Source organism: Urocampus carinirostris, chromosome 1 (genome assembly GCF_059441175.1).
Source record: "Urocampus carinirostris isolate Australia breed hairy pipefish chromosome 1, RoL_Ucar_1.0, whole genome shotgun sequence".
Classification (NCBI taxonomy): domain Eukaryota; kingdom Metazoa; phylum Chordata; class Actinopteri; order Syngnathiformes; family Syngnathidae; genus Urocampus; species Urocampus carinirostris.
Window position 1 is genome coordinate 73,986,969 of NC_142349.1, and position 15,246 is coordinate 74,002,214.

At 43.1% G+C, this 15,246-nt stretch overlaps 1 protein-coding gene across 1 annotated transcript in view; it reads right to left on the bottom strand.

The window, feature by feature from the left end:
- Nucleotides 1-14,003, bottom strand: part of dlg1b (discs large MAGUK scaffold protein 1b) — a 74,416-nt gene extending 60,413 nt beyond the window's left edge. Inside the window, 2 exon segments of the mRNA XM_088350594.1 lie at nt 7-138; nt 13,446-14,003. Of these exon segments, the coding sequence (XP_088206720.1) occupies nt 7-138; nt 13,446-13,464 (151 nt within the window). The 5' untranslated portion in view covers nt 13,465-14,003.
- Between the last annotated feature and the right edge of the window lie 1,243 nt (nt 14,004-15,246).

Genomic DNA, 15,246 nt, shown 5'->3' on the forward strand with positions numbered 1-15,246 from the left:
GGGTACCAATGAGGGCCTGGAAGAGGTTGCTCTGGAAGACGTCGATGACTCTCTGGATGGAGCCGTGAAGCTGGCGCTGGTCCACGTGCTGCAGCTTGGCCCGGTACTCCTCCAGTAGCGACAGCGCCCGCTGGGCATCTACAAAGAAGAACAAAAAATGTCTTCACTGCCATTAACAGTCTTTTCTAGAACTTACATGACCGTGGATTGTGCGCTAGGAAACGTTTTATCTGCATGTGCGACTTTTTAATGGAATCAGGAACCAAAGCGCTCAAAATCTGTCTCCATCTGTTCATCTGTGCACATGATCTCATATTATGACGCAAAGGCACAAAAACAGTTTTGTAAGCCTCACGCTTTCTACTCATCTCAATGTTGTTGGCTTATCTGTGGTTGCGGGTTCGCACTACCGCAGCAGAGCCGACAACATTATAAAGGACTCCTCTCGCTCACCCCAGCCACCACCTCTTTGTCCCGCTGCCAGGGTTCCCCGATGATTATGCCATTCAAATTGAATACTTTTTAAGGCCATTTCAAGACCACATCCAATAATATTTAAGACCAATCTCGTACCTTGTTGTGGCTTGTAGGTTAAATGTGCCTTTGTATGATTTTATCCTCAAAAGTGCCTTAACAAAGCCAAAGATTATATCCAGGTGCTGTTTGTATTCTTAAAACAATTGTATTCTCTTGGGGCCTGGTAACTATTAATCATGATGGCCTTTGCTTTAGTGCTGGGAAGTCCGGGGAAGACCTTTGGGCAGCAGTAGCTCAGGAGGTAAAGCGCTCATCCTGGGATCAAGGAAGGCATTGCGTACCTGGCAGCTGAGGTGAAGTTGCACAGGCGGCCGGGCCGCCTGGCACAGATCCCGCTGAGCTTACTCTATGCACTTCCAAGGAAATATTTTGACCAATTTATCCTATAGTTGTTTTACCTTACTTTTATCTTTTAAGTCTTTACTGCGTGTTTATCTACAAGCTACAAGATGGCGGCGCCCTGTTCGGCTGCGGCTACATCGGCTCGCTACAGTTTTTTACACTTCGGTCATAAAACCCAGTCTTCGACTCAGTTTTGACGGCGAACAAAGTCAACTCAAACCGCAGATTAATATTCGATCGCAGTTTTTTTGCTGGATGTGCGATCATCCAGAAATCAAGCGCTCGGTGAAGCGACCGCTCGGGAGTGTTTACTTAACCTCGGACTGCTACGTCAACAAGACCCAGCGGCCTACAAAGCAGCAAAGCAGAGTGGCAAGAAAGCAGTGTGACCAGAGGAGGAAGCGAGGTTGTCAGGCCAGGCTAACCGCTAGGCTAAAGACTAAACCCTTCAAAACGCCTCTCCCATCCATTTTCCTCTCCAACGTTCGCTCTCTGGACAATAAACTGGACCATTTACAACTGGAACTAACATCGAACCGCGAGATGACGAACTGCTGCGCTATAATTCTGACGAAGACATGGTTAAACTTATCTATCCCGGCTGACGCTCAAGGAAACTATGCGGGTCAGATGTATCGACATTTCGTTCTGTATACACGTGTACACGAATGACAATAAAGTATATCTCAATCTGAATCCAGGAGTGCCATGACTAATGAGTGTGAGAGACAGAACAGGAGTAGTAGTGGAACTGAGCAAGTGTGTGGATAAGAGAGTACTCGGTTGGTTTGGACACATGGAGAGGATGGATGAGGAGCGAATGTTGAAGAGGATCTTCAGAGCAGAATTAATGGAAGGAGACCAAGAGGATTGACGTGGATGGATGGTGTTATGAGTGCACTGCAGGAAAGAGGTCTAAATCTAGTGGAAACTAGAGCTCTTGTTGGTGATAGGAATGAGTGGGGAGGTGTTGAAAAGGATAGCGGGTTGTTTGAACGCGTTCTAAGTGTTGGGCAGGGCACCTGTATGATGCGGCAGGGGTAAACCAGCGAAAGCTGTGGGACGGAAGAGTGTGTTGTGTCACCCTGACCCGAGTGACACGGCCGCTTTCTGGTGTCCCATTTCATCTGGAGGGATGAAAGCATAACCAACCTTGGTGCCGAGATGCCTAACTTGTTTGGGTGTTTGGGCATTTGGGTTGGCCATGGTCCAAAAATGTTTGTGTGTATTTTTCGCTACTTTTTCCCTTTTTTAATTTTCTTTATTTTTGTGTGTGTTTGTCTTGCTGTCGGTCACCCTTCTTGACGGATATGACCAAGGTAGATAGATAGATAGCCATGAGTAATCTGTCCCTAAACAATGTCAACTTTGCTGTTACTAATGACAATAAAGACTATGGCAATCGTAATTCATGGTTGATGTCATAGTCTGTTGACAATTTGGCAATTGCTGACAATGCTAAATGCTTGTGTAACGAACCTCAATCATGCGCTACACAAGGGTTCACAGTCACTCAGTGTATTGCCTGCATTCAATAAACAATACAAAGAAGTCAGGGCGTCTGTGCACGACTGCATACATCTTCAGCACGAGGTGATATAGCCAAAGGTACGGCAAGCGTAGAAGCCCATAAAGTGCCAAACGAAAAAGACAGTCCCACACGCACATGGCTTAACAAATGAATGCGGTACCAGAGTTTTAACAGTAATGCAACAAAAACACGTATTTTGTGAGAATTCAAAAAACTCATAACAATCAAATTTCAACTCTGTCACACTTGCGCTTTTGATGGTCTGAACAGTTCTCCATTGCTTTGGCTAAAACATAATCCTTACAGACCTACAGACATAAAATAGAACCTATGTATCGTTGTCGTTCTAATAGTGACTCAACGTACTCGTAATCAAAAAGTCCCAAAGTTATCAATACATTGACTTTCGAGCATAGCAATGGTCATCAGAAGTCTATCTCTTGTCTGAGACCTCGTTCTGCAGCTTTCCAAAAAGGCAAGTCTGAAAATAAATTGTCATCTTGAGAGCGTAGCAAAATGGCCGCCCCCGCAGACGCAGACAAACAGTTGCTTTCAAACTTGCATTGCACATATTCATAATACAGCACATACAACACATTATTGTTTGAGCGAACTACAGACTCTCTGTCCAATTTTTTGGTGCCTAACACACAATAGTCTTTATTGTCATTGAATACAAAGTAATGTGCATTGTTAAGTCAAGTCATGTTTATTTGCATAAGCCTTAATCACAAGGGCTGCACAGACCACAGATTATTGCAGACTACAGACTATTATGACACTATCCCATGACTCAAACTTCAACATGAGGAAAATGAAGACTATTGCAATCAAAACACTCAGTCGAAATATGACGTCAATCGGATTAGTGTGTGCCTTCACATGGCTCAACAGATTCGTGATACTGGGAATTACATCCCCAACAAAAATCAAATCCATCTATCCACCTTGGGCATATCCCTGAAGAGGGGTGACCGACAGCAATGAAATGAAATGAAATGATCTGCATTTATATAGCGCTTTTCAAGTCAAGACTTCCCAAAGCGCTTTACAATGTGCTTCACATTTCCCAATAGCGGCCGTGATCTGTGCAGCCATGTAAGGCTGCTAACCTGCTTATTGGGGGTATTGGGGGTTCAGTGTCTTACCCACGGACACTTCGGCATGTAACACGGACAAGCCGGGATTCGAACTGGGATCCCTTAATCCTAAAACGATCGCTCTACCTCCTGAGCTACTGCCGCCCCGCAAGACAAAGACAAACACATACATTTACAAAGAAAATAAAAAAATAAAAAATAGCAAAGAAACACACACAAACATTTTTGAACCATGGCCAACCCAAATCCCTAAACACCCAAACAAGTTAAGCACCTCCGCACCCAAGTTGGTCATGCTTTCGTTCCTCCAGATGAAACGGGACACAAGAAATCGGCCATGTCACTCGGGTCAGGGTGACACAACACACTCTTCCATCCCACAGCTTTCGCTGGTTTACCCCTGCTGCATGATACAGTTGCCCTTAGAACGCGTCCAACATCCCACTATCCTTTCACAACACCTCTCCACTCATTCCTATCACCAACAAGAGCTCTAGCTTCCACTAGGTTTAGACCTCTTTCCTGCAGTGCCTGAACCCAATGTTATCTACCAAAAGAAGACAGGCTTTTGCTTTGTTCCCCCATCCTAATGTTTTACAATGTCAACATAGCAATTCATGCCATAAACCTATTGAAAATGATTTTAACAGTTAAGTCAAGTCATGTTTATTTGTGACGCCCTAAATCACAAGGAGTCTCAAAAGGCTGCACAGACCACAGATTATTGCAAACCACAGACTGTTATGCCACCATCCCCTGATCTCAAACCTACATGAGGGCAAGGAAAAACTCAAAAACCTCAACGTGAGGAAAATGGAGAAAACCACATGAGGTCATCCAGGATGACCAGGCTGCAACAGTTGTTGCAATAACAGTTCAAAAAGTTTGAGAAGAGCTGCAATGACTTCATTTAAATCAAGCCACCTCAATTCCTGTGTCAATAACAAATTATTTTTGCATCTTAACACACGTCTATAAAAAATGTTCGCGGTATTCATGCAGATGTAGAGCTAGAATAGAATAGAATATACCTTTATTGTCATTGTTACAAAATGGGTTAACATATTGTGACAACGAAATTGGGCATGTCACTCCAGTCTCACACATCTACAAAGCTACGTCTGCTTTTGGTGAACCTCATAAAACGCTGGACTGCTATTGGTTTGCGTTAAGAGATTAGATGCGGCACTTCGGGAGAAACATGATGGAAAGACTTAGTTTATAAAAACAAAATTATAAAAAAAACGATATGAAAACAAGTTATATTTTGAGTGGTGGTTCTTGTAGACTGTCCTAAATTGTATGTGTTTAAGAAATAAGTGTGATGACGTCAGGAGCAACAGAAATAAGAATAGAGAAATAAAAGATGAAAATAAATCTATACATGCTCAAGATATATATTAAAGGATTTTATACATTTAACTATCAAGGATTTTATACGATTAACTACAAATTTACATGTATTGAGTTTAATGCAATAGATATTCATTGACAGGGCTTTAGTTCAATGCCAGGGCAGGCTGTTCGAAATGCATAATATTTTGTCTAGTTTTGATAACAGGACTCGTGGATTTGCTGACGCTGAACGACAGGCGCTGTTGTGGGAGTCAGACCTCAGGGCGCGCAAACAACTGCTTGGCACGCCCATGGGAGGAGCCGAGACACTATCTTGCGGGGAGACGTGAGCCAATAAGAGAAAGCTAAAGGAATTCAGAATAATAATAATAATAATAATAATAATTTCCTTTGTATTGTCATTCTTTGTAACAATGTACACAGAACGAAATGTCGATACACCTGACCCGTTGTAGCGAGTCGATGCAGCCGCAGCCAACAGAGGGCGCCGCCATTTTTACCAATGTTATAAGTCTTAGGTATGACTCGGCCGAGGCGCGAACCAGCGACGGCTTCCCGCACACAGTTCAACGTCACTTCTTCGGTCGTCTCCTGAGTACACTTAGTTCTTCTGTTTTGAAAAATAAACATCCGCCCCCGTGTGAAATGTCGGCTTTCCTGGTCATTTTTATCTCAAGAAACGAGCGCGCATAATTGTTGGATGAATGTAGGTCGTGTTTGGTTAATGGAGTCAGATAACTAATTTGAAAAATTTGGTAAACGCTACATTTTGATGATTAAATTCCCAACAATATATATATATATATATATATATATATATATATATATATATATATACATGTCTCTAGGACTCAAACATCGGAATCTACAGGCTTAAATCCGTATTGCAGCCTCTCTCATAAACTTTTTTTGCTCGTGCAAGTACGGTGACATTCTTAGATGGGTTTGAATAAATTATTTTGGGGGGTTTGGGTTGCTATTTGGACTGCATTTAAAAATAGTCCTTCTCTTACTTTCCCCATTTTCATCCTAGATTAAAAGAAAACAGTGAGCATGTGTGTGACATCACTTCCCCTGCATCCCCTGCCTCCTTTCCTTCAGCGTTATTAGAACACCAATAATAAAAAAATAAGAAAAAAGAAATGAAAGTTGTGGGAAAATATAGACAAAGGCTCTTTGAACTCAGTTGGGCATTGTTAACACATACTTACTATAGAAGAAAATCTACTTTCAACTTTTTAAGGACACAAATACGCACCGGATTTTGATAAGTAAAACTCTTCAAATGAGTATCTAGAAATATGTATGTTAGTCATCATTTCCTACATGTACCTTTTTAGTCCAAAATCTTTATCTATTTTTTTAATATTCGATTTTAAGTCAGTTCGGAACCAAAATAATGATTTTTTTTGTGTATTAAATGTATTTTGTTCCCCACAAAAACATATTGTCTCAGTCACGAGACTGCCGGCAAATGACAGCAGCCATTGTTGATGTGGCGCTCCAACGTGACAGACGACAGCAAAACACAAAAAGGGAAAAAAACAAAGAAATGTTCTGTTTGCTTGAACATTCAAATGGAAAATTCATCGCGTCAGATAAAATCATGATGATTTAAAAAAAAAAAAAACAGATTTACTCACGCTGATATTGCACTAGTAAATTGTTTCTGATGACCAGAAGTGGGCAGTAATGAGTTACATTTTGCCATTTAGTGTGTACAGTGGACCCCGCATTACAACATTTGCACTTGTGGAGTAATATTTATAAGGTAGCTAACGACACTTAATACGCTATCTCCTAATCACACTCATGCTATTCTACCACGCACATTTTAAAATCTCAATTTTATCAACGATCTTGATTCTTCCTGCTTCACTGGCTCCGCCCCCAGTCACTTATCCAATCAGAACGTGCGGGTGGAGAGTGTCAGAGATGGAAGGCGTGAGAGAAGGAGGGAGAGAGAGGCTCGGCTGCATCTGAGCCTGAATAACCCGGTTTTACATACATTTAATCGGTCCGTTGAAATAATAAAAAAGGCCAATACCGATAGCAGCCAAATTCTCAAATATTGGTGCTGATAAACAGTCGACTTTTAGTCTGAACAGACTTTGAAATTTGGATTGTGTTTAGCCATTCAACATGGAACCAATTTAGTTTGAAAATAGTTGTTTGTTGCGTTACTTTATCTATTGAGGTCCCAATTTAGTCGCCAGAAAGTCGTCTTTTCAACGTCTTGAGAAATATAGGTTTTAACTACTGTATTTTTCGGAATATAGGTACGGCGGCGCATTGGTTAACGTGTGTGCGGCACAGTTCTGAGGTCATGAGATCGAACCTCCTGTGTGTAGTTTGCATCTTCTCTCCGTGCTTGAGTGGGTTTCCTCCGGGCACTCCGGTTTCCATTCCAAAAACATGCATGTCAGGTTGATTGGGCGGTCCAAATTGTCCTTAGGTGCGAACTGTCTGTCCCTGTGTGCCCTGACACTAGCTGGCAAGCAGTTGAGGGTGTCCCCTGCCCACTGCCCAAAGACAGCTGGGATGGGCTCCAGCACTCCCGCGACCCTACTGAGGATAAGCGGTAAGAAAAACAAGCTGCAGGTTGAAATATGTCAACTTGATGTTGCCAAAGCCAGGTGCCTCTCACAAAGACACTGTACTAGTATTTATTTCTCTCTCTCTCTCTCTCCACACCTTATCTCCCACTCTGTCTCTTTCTCTCTCTCTGTGTCTTTTAACCTCTTTTGCTCTAACTTCCTTTTCTCTCTTTTCTCTTTCTCCTTTCATACCCTTTGCGCTTTCTTTTCTCATTTCTCTCCTTCTGTCTTTCTATTTCTCTTTGGATTTCTTTCTTCCTCTCCCTTTCTTTTCCAAACTCTCACGACTTATCTTTTATTTCTCACGCTCTCTCCCTCTCTCTCTTTCTTTGTCCCGCCCTCTCTCTCCTTTTCCCTCCCTCTTTCTCTTATTTCTTTATCTCTTTTTCTTTAATCTACTCATCCGGCCCCCAACAAAATGTTTGTTCTATCGTGTGGCCCCCCGAGTTAAAATGAGTTTGACACCCCTGGCCTATCAGTTCACATGTTATTTTCATACTGAACAGCAAGAGGGCGCTCTAGGCCTGTGCTGATCATTTCAACCAAAGCCGGCTCATTGTCTACCTCCGGAACCGACCAGGAGTTGTTTAAAATGAAAAGTAATAGAGAGGATGAAAATGTAATTGGATTTAGTGATTTGGAGTAAGGCGTTTGCTAAACATGTTTCTGAATAACTTAATATGTTACATCGTTACTGACCAGTATGTCCAAGATACGCACACACAAGTGTGTTCGTGAGTATATTGTGTTCTCCATTTTAATTTTAAATAGCCTTTCAAGATGTCATGCAGGTTTTTGGTAATGGGTTTTATCAAATAAATGTCCCCCGGAAATGCAACTTATATTCCGGACATCTGTGCCTTTTAGTGTTACCTGTGGTGTTCCGCAGGGTTCAGTACTTGGCCCCCTTCTTTTCAGAATTGACATGCTTCCATGAGGTGATATTATTCGCAAGTATAATACAGTGGAACCTCGGTTTTCGAACGCCTCTCAGTTCGGACAAATCGGTGTTCGACCCAAAATTTTGAGAAATTCTTGCTTCGCTATTCGGTCAAAAAAAATCGGAGTTCGAACGCCGGTACGCTAGGGTGCGATGCTGAGCGGCGTACGGGTGTTTTAGCCCCTAATTATGCCTCCAAAGAAGTTCGGTGCAAGCAGCAAAGTTGCTACAGGTGAAAAAAGAAGGGTAGTGCGTCCAACTACTGCCTTTAAGAAAGACATAATAGCGAAATATGAAAGAGGTGTACGAATTTCCGATCTTGCTAGTGAACACAGCATGGCTAAATCTACTATCAGTACGATAGTAAAGAATAAGGAGGCTGTGAAATCGAGTGACGCGGCTAAGGAAGTTAGCGCTATGAGCAAGCAACTGCCGCAAGTTTTGGAAGAAGTTGAAAAACTTTTGAGGATTTTTCTCTCCCCACCGTCCACCACAAAGGTAAGAAATCCTATTCATAATCCTTTTTATTTTATTTTTACACGTTCATGTTAGCGTGATCTTTCGTACGGAAGATTACGCTAACGCGAACGTACGATTAGCCTGGGTTAGCTTTATCTTTACGTGCATGGTAAGCGTTCAGGGTGTTGGAACGGATTAAAACGATTTTACATTACTTTTAATGGGAAAAATGATTTTCAGTGATCGACAAAATCGGTTTTCGAACAAGGTTCTGGAACGGATTATGGTCGAGAAACGAGGTTCCACTGTATCAGTTTCCATTGCTACGCAGATGACACTCAACTAGATCTTCGGATGGAGGAATCTGCCACATTAAACTGTGGAAATTTGGATGCCTGTCTCACTGAGATCAAAGAATGGATGTCACTCAACTTCTTGCGCCTTAACTCTGAAAAGACCGAAGTTATTGGTCCATCTAAATGCCGTGACTTGTTTTTAAAAACTGCTCTGAACATTGACAAATGTAATATCACCCAGAGTGACTCAGTCAAAAATGTAGGTGTCATATTTGACCCCCGATCCTTTCAAACACACGTGAAGAATATTACTAGAACAGTTTCCTTCCATCTTCGCCACATTGCTCAAATTTGCCCTATGCTGTCTGTCGGATGCTGAGATTAAAATTCACACGGTTGTTACTTCTCGTCTCGATGATTGTAATGCACTACTCTCCGGTCTCCCGAAGTCCAAAATCAAGAGCCTTCAGCTGGTACAAAATGCTGCAGCGAGGCTTTTAACGAAGACAAGAAAGTTTGATCACATGACCCCGATTTTAGCTAACCTGCATTGGCTCCCTGTTCGCTTAAGATGTGATTTTAAGGTTCTGTTGGTATTATACAAAATCATGCATGGACTTGCTCCCTCATATCTTTCAGATTGAATTTCCCCCTACGTTCCGGTCCGGAGCCTTCGCTGCTGGTATACTTAAGATCCCAAGAACCAAAAAAAACGGTAGATTCGAAAACCTATTGGGGCCCCGGTGCTGTGGTATGCTCTTTCCCCTGAGATTCGATCTGCAACCTCAGTTGAACTGTTTAAATCTAAGCTTAAAACACACTTCTATTCTATAGCTTATGAATAAACTATATTTCATGTTGACAATAGCCGTACCGCTTATCCTCATTAGGGTCGCGGGGGGGCTGGAGCCCATCCCAGCCATCTCCGGGCAGTGGGCAGGGGACACCCTGAACTGGTTGCCAGCCAGTCGCAAGGCACACAGGGACAGACAGCTCATTCGCTCATTCACACCTAGGGACAATTTAGACCGGCCAATTCACCTGAAATGCATGTTTTTGGAAAGTGGGAGGAAACCGGAGTGACCGGAGGAAATCCACGCAAGCACGGGGAGAACATACAAACTCCGCACAGGAAGTCTGGAGCTGGATTTGAACCCACGACAGGTTCCCGAGACATGAACTGTGCCGCACAAGCGCTAACCACTGCGCCGCCGTGCTGCCCTATGTTGACAATATTTGTGTATTATTTGCCCTCATGTAGGTTTTAGATCAGGGGATGCTGTCATAATAGACTTTAATAGTCTATGGTCTGAGTAGCCCTTTGAGACTCTTTGTGATTAAGGGCCAAACAAATAAACATGACTTGACTTGATTTGAGGTTTTTGAGTTTTAAATTGTTTTTCCTTCTTAATGATGCATTTCTTGTCTGGTGCAACTTATACTCCGGAGAGACTTGTAGTCTGGAAATGACGGTAAAATTAATCTGATCTTGGACCTGCTATGACTGCGCATGCAAGGCACAACAGAAATGTTAGGTTTATGTTTCTTCTGTAAATATTCCGGATTTTATCATTTTCTTCTTCTTATTATTATTATTATTATTATTACTATCATTTAATGAATAGTGTATTGCCCGCTTTGAGACTGGGAGGTCGGTAGTTCGCGCCCCGGCCGAGTCATTCCTAAGACTTAAAAAGTGGTCGGCGGCGCCCTCTGTTGGCTGCGGCTGCATCGGCTCGCTACAACGGGTCAGGTGCAATCGACATTTCGTTCTGTGTACATTGTTACACAGAATGACAATACAAGGAATTATTATTATTATTATTATATTATTTATTTTCTAACTTTAGTTCTGTGAAGAATCCAGAGAGGGTTATTTGGTTATTTATTTTATTACTAAGGTTAATGTTCATTATGGTTATCGTTTTTGACTTTGGTAGGGTAGAGCGCTCGTAATGGGATCAAGATGTCGCAGGTTGGATTCCCGGCTCCTCCGTGTTATATGTCGAAGTGTCCTTGGGCAAGACACTGAATCCCTAATGCCTCCAGTAAGCAGGTAGTTGCCTTGCATGGCAGCATGACCGCTATTGGTGTGTGAGTGTGTGTGTGTGAATGGGTAAGTGTGAAGCACGTTGTAAAGCGCTTTGGGAGGTCTTCATTGACTTGAACAGCGCTATAGAAATGCAGTCCATTTACAATTTACCGTTTATCATCTTGATTATCCTCAAAACCTTTGGAGGCTGACTTCCTATTGGTGTAGGAGTGTGTGTGTGAATGGGTAGGTGTGAAGCACATTGTAAAGCGCTTTGGGAGGTCTTCATTGACTTGAACAGCGCTATATAAATGCAGTCCCTTTACAATTTACCGTTTAGCATCTTGATTATCCTCAAAACCTTTGGAGGCTGACTTCCTATTGGTGTGGGAGTGTGAGTGTGAATGGGTAAGGGTGAAGCACATTGTAAAGCGCTTTGGGAAGTCTTCATTGACTTGAACAGCGCTATATGAATGCGGTCCAAATACAATTTACAGTTTAGCATCTTGATTATCCTCAAAACCTTTGGAGGCTGACTTCCCATTGGTGTGGGAGTATGTGTGTGAATGGGTAAGTGTGAAGCACGTTGTAAAGCGCTTTGGGAGGTCTTCATTGACTTGAACAGCGCTATATAAATGCAGTCCATTTACAATTTACCGTTTAGCATCTTGATTATCCTCAAAACCTTTGGAGGCGGACTTCCTATTGGTGTAGGAGTGTGTGTGTGAATGGGTAGGTGTGAAGCACATTGTAAAGCACTTTGGGAGGTCTTCATTGACTTGGACAGCGCTATATAAATGCAGACCAATTACAATTTACCGTTTAGCATCTTGATTATCCTCAAAACCTTTGGAGGCTGACTTCCTATTGGTGTGGGAGTGTGAGTGTGAATGGGTAAGGGTGAAGCACATTGTAAAGCGCTTTGGGAAGTCTTCATTGACTTGAACAGCGCTATATGAATGCGGTCCAAATACAATTTACAGTTTAGCATCTTGATTATCCTCAAAACCTTTGGAGGCTGACTTCCCATTGGTGTGGGAGTATGTGTGTGAATGGGTAAGTGTGAAGCACGTTGTAAAGCGCTTTGGGAGGTCTTCATTGACTTGAACAGCGCTATATAAATGCAGTCCATTTACAATTTACCGTTTAGCATCTTGATTATCCTCAAAACCTTTGGAGGCGGACTTCCTATTGGTGTAGGAGTGTGTGTGTGAATGGGTAGGTGTGAAGCACATTGTAAAGCACTTTGGGAGGTCTTCATTGACTTGAACAGCGCTATATGAATGCGGTCCAAATACAATTTACAGTTTAGCATCTTGATTATCCTCAAAACCTTTGGAGGCTGACTTCCTATTGGTGTAGGAGTGTGTGTGTGAATAGGTAAGTGTGAAGCACGTTGTAAAGCGCTTTGGGAGGTCTTCATTGACTTGAACAGCGCTATAGAAATGCAGTCCATTTACAATTTACCGTTTAGCATCTTGATTATCCTCAAAACCTTTGGAGGCTGACTTCCTATTGGTGTGGGAGTGTGAGTGTGAATGGGTAGGTGTGAAGCACGTTGTAAAGCGCTTTGGGAGGTCTTGAATGTCATTGACTTGAAAAGCGCTATAGAAATGCAGACCATTTACCATTTAATGATGCATTTCTTGTCTGGTGCAACTTATACTCCGGAGAGACTTGTAGTCTAGAAATTACGGTAAACAAAGAGGTCTTGTGGGGATCGGATTCTGGTCTTTTTAGGCGTGATGAAGTCTAGAATAGACTTTTGTTTGTGTTTATCAAATTCAGCCCTTATAAAGCTGACTTTTCTCGGAAAAATGTGTTTTGAACCCCAAAAAGACGGTACGGAGAGGAGCCTTTATAACGCATAAAATATGGTTCTTGTGAAAGCCCAATTGTGGGAGGACGGTCACAACGGTCCCAGTTCTTCCCGGAGAGGCCTCACGCGGTTCTGGTTCCAGGACGCCCGGTTCGGCCAAGAGTTTGGCGTCAACTTTAAGCTGACTTTGCCAGCTAGCCCGTCGAGCTAAGCGGCTAACCCGCCCGAGTGTCCCCCTACCCGGTATTCACCCGTCACTCCGTCCGCCGGTTTTTAGGCGGCCCGGTTCGGCCGACCCACCCGGCCCAGACTAGGTAAGACGGGCGGTGCCGTTCGGACTTTCGCCCTCCCGGCCGGTTGCTAGCATGCTAGCTGGCTAGGCGGGGAGCGGCTTAAGTGTCCCCGCCGCAGAACCGGAACCCTTCAGCCTCCTTACCTTTCTTTCGGACCGGCATGGCGTCTCCGGACCGGAGAGACTTGGACTTGGAAAGACGAGCGGAACCGGGACCGAACGGAGCAGTCCGGACTCCAACTGGTAGCGTCCCACCCACCCGAAGGGGAGCGCCGGTAGTCCCGGACCGGACGGACGGTACCGTTAACTGGAGACGCCTCGCTCCGGCAGCCAGAGAAGGTAGAACCGAACCTCCACCGAACCGAGAAAAAGAATTTCGCAGCGGCCCAACTTAGTGAGCGGCGCGCGTGCACGAGAGGCTAGGCGGGCGCGCGCCTCGGTGCCTTCGTGTCAAATAAGTTGGCGAGAAAAAGGGAAAGAAAAAAAGAACAGAAAGCAAAGTCCTCTTCTTTCCTCCTCCTTTTTTCGCTTCCTTGTTTCCAAACTTTTTCCAAAATGGCGGCCCGGAGGGGGGGGGGGTGAGTTCAAGGTCCTGCTTGTGGAAATTTGGGACCCCAAAAGACTCCTTCTCCCTTTTTTGGCCCCACTTTCTATTCCATTCCCCTATTAGGCGCCCCTAAAGAACATACATTTGCCCTAAAACAGGGGTCTCCAACTCATTTGAACTCGGGGGCCACACGATAGAACAAACATTCTGTCAGGGGCCGGACGAGTAGATTCAAGAGAAAGAAAAAGAGAGATAAAGAAAAAAGAGAAAGAGGGAGGGAAAAGGAGAGAGGGCGGGACAAAGAAAGAAGAAGAGAGAGGGAGAGAGCGTGAGAAACAAAAGATAAAAAGTCGTGAGAGAGGGGGGAAAAGAAAGGAGAAGGAGAGAAATCCAAAGAGAAATAGAAAGACAGAGGGAGAGAAAAGAGAAAAGAAAGCGCAAAGGGTAGGAAGAGAGAAAGAGAAAAGAGAGCAAAAGAAGTTAAAAAGACCCACAGAGAGAAAGAAACAAAGAGCAACAAAGGAAGAGAAAAAGAGAGACACGGAGAGTGGGAGAAAAGGGGTAGAAAAGAGAGAGAGAAATACAGTGTACAGTGTCTTTGTTGGAGGCAGCTGGCTTTGGCAACATCAAGTTGACATATTTCAACCTGCCGCTTGTTTTTCTCTTGCACTTCTCTGAGTGTTGTCTCGCGGGCCGGATTTAATCCCTTAGCGGGCCTGATCTGGCCCGCGGGCCGCCTGTTTGACACCTGTGCCCTAAAATATCCAAAGTGCGCCTTCTAAGCCGCACATGAAATTCAAATGAAATATTTCAACCTACGGTAACCCTTCGTCCTTTCTTTCTTTCTTTCTTTCTTTCTTCAGTTCCTTCCTTTAGTTTCTTTCTTTCTTTCTTCAGTTCCTTCCTTGAGTTTCTTTCTTTCCTCTTCACTTTCTTTCTTTCTTCTTTTCTTTTTTCTTTCTTCAGTTCCTTCCTTCAGTTTCTTTCTTTCTTTCATTCTTTCTTTCTTTTTCTTTAGTTCCTTCCTTCACTTTCTTTCTTTCTTTCTTTCTTTAGTTCTTTACTTCACTTTCTTTCTTTCTTTCTTCAGTTCCTTTCTTTAATTTCTTTCTTTTTTTCTTCCTTCAGTTCCTTCCTTTTGTTTCTTTCTTTCTTTCTTCAGTTCCTTCCTTCAGTTTCTTTATTTCTTCAGTACCCTCCTTCAGTTTCTTTCTTTCTTTCTTCAGTTCCTTCCTTCAGTTTCTTTCTTTCTTCCTTCACTTTCTTTCTTTTTTTCTTCAGTTCCTTCCTTCAGTTTCTTTTTTTCTTTCTTTCTTTCTTTTTTCATTTTTTCTTTAGTTCCTTCCTTCACTTTCTTTCTCTCGTTCTTTCTGTAGTTCTTTCTTTCTTTCTTTCTTT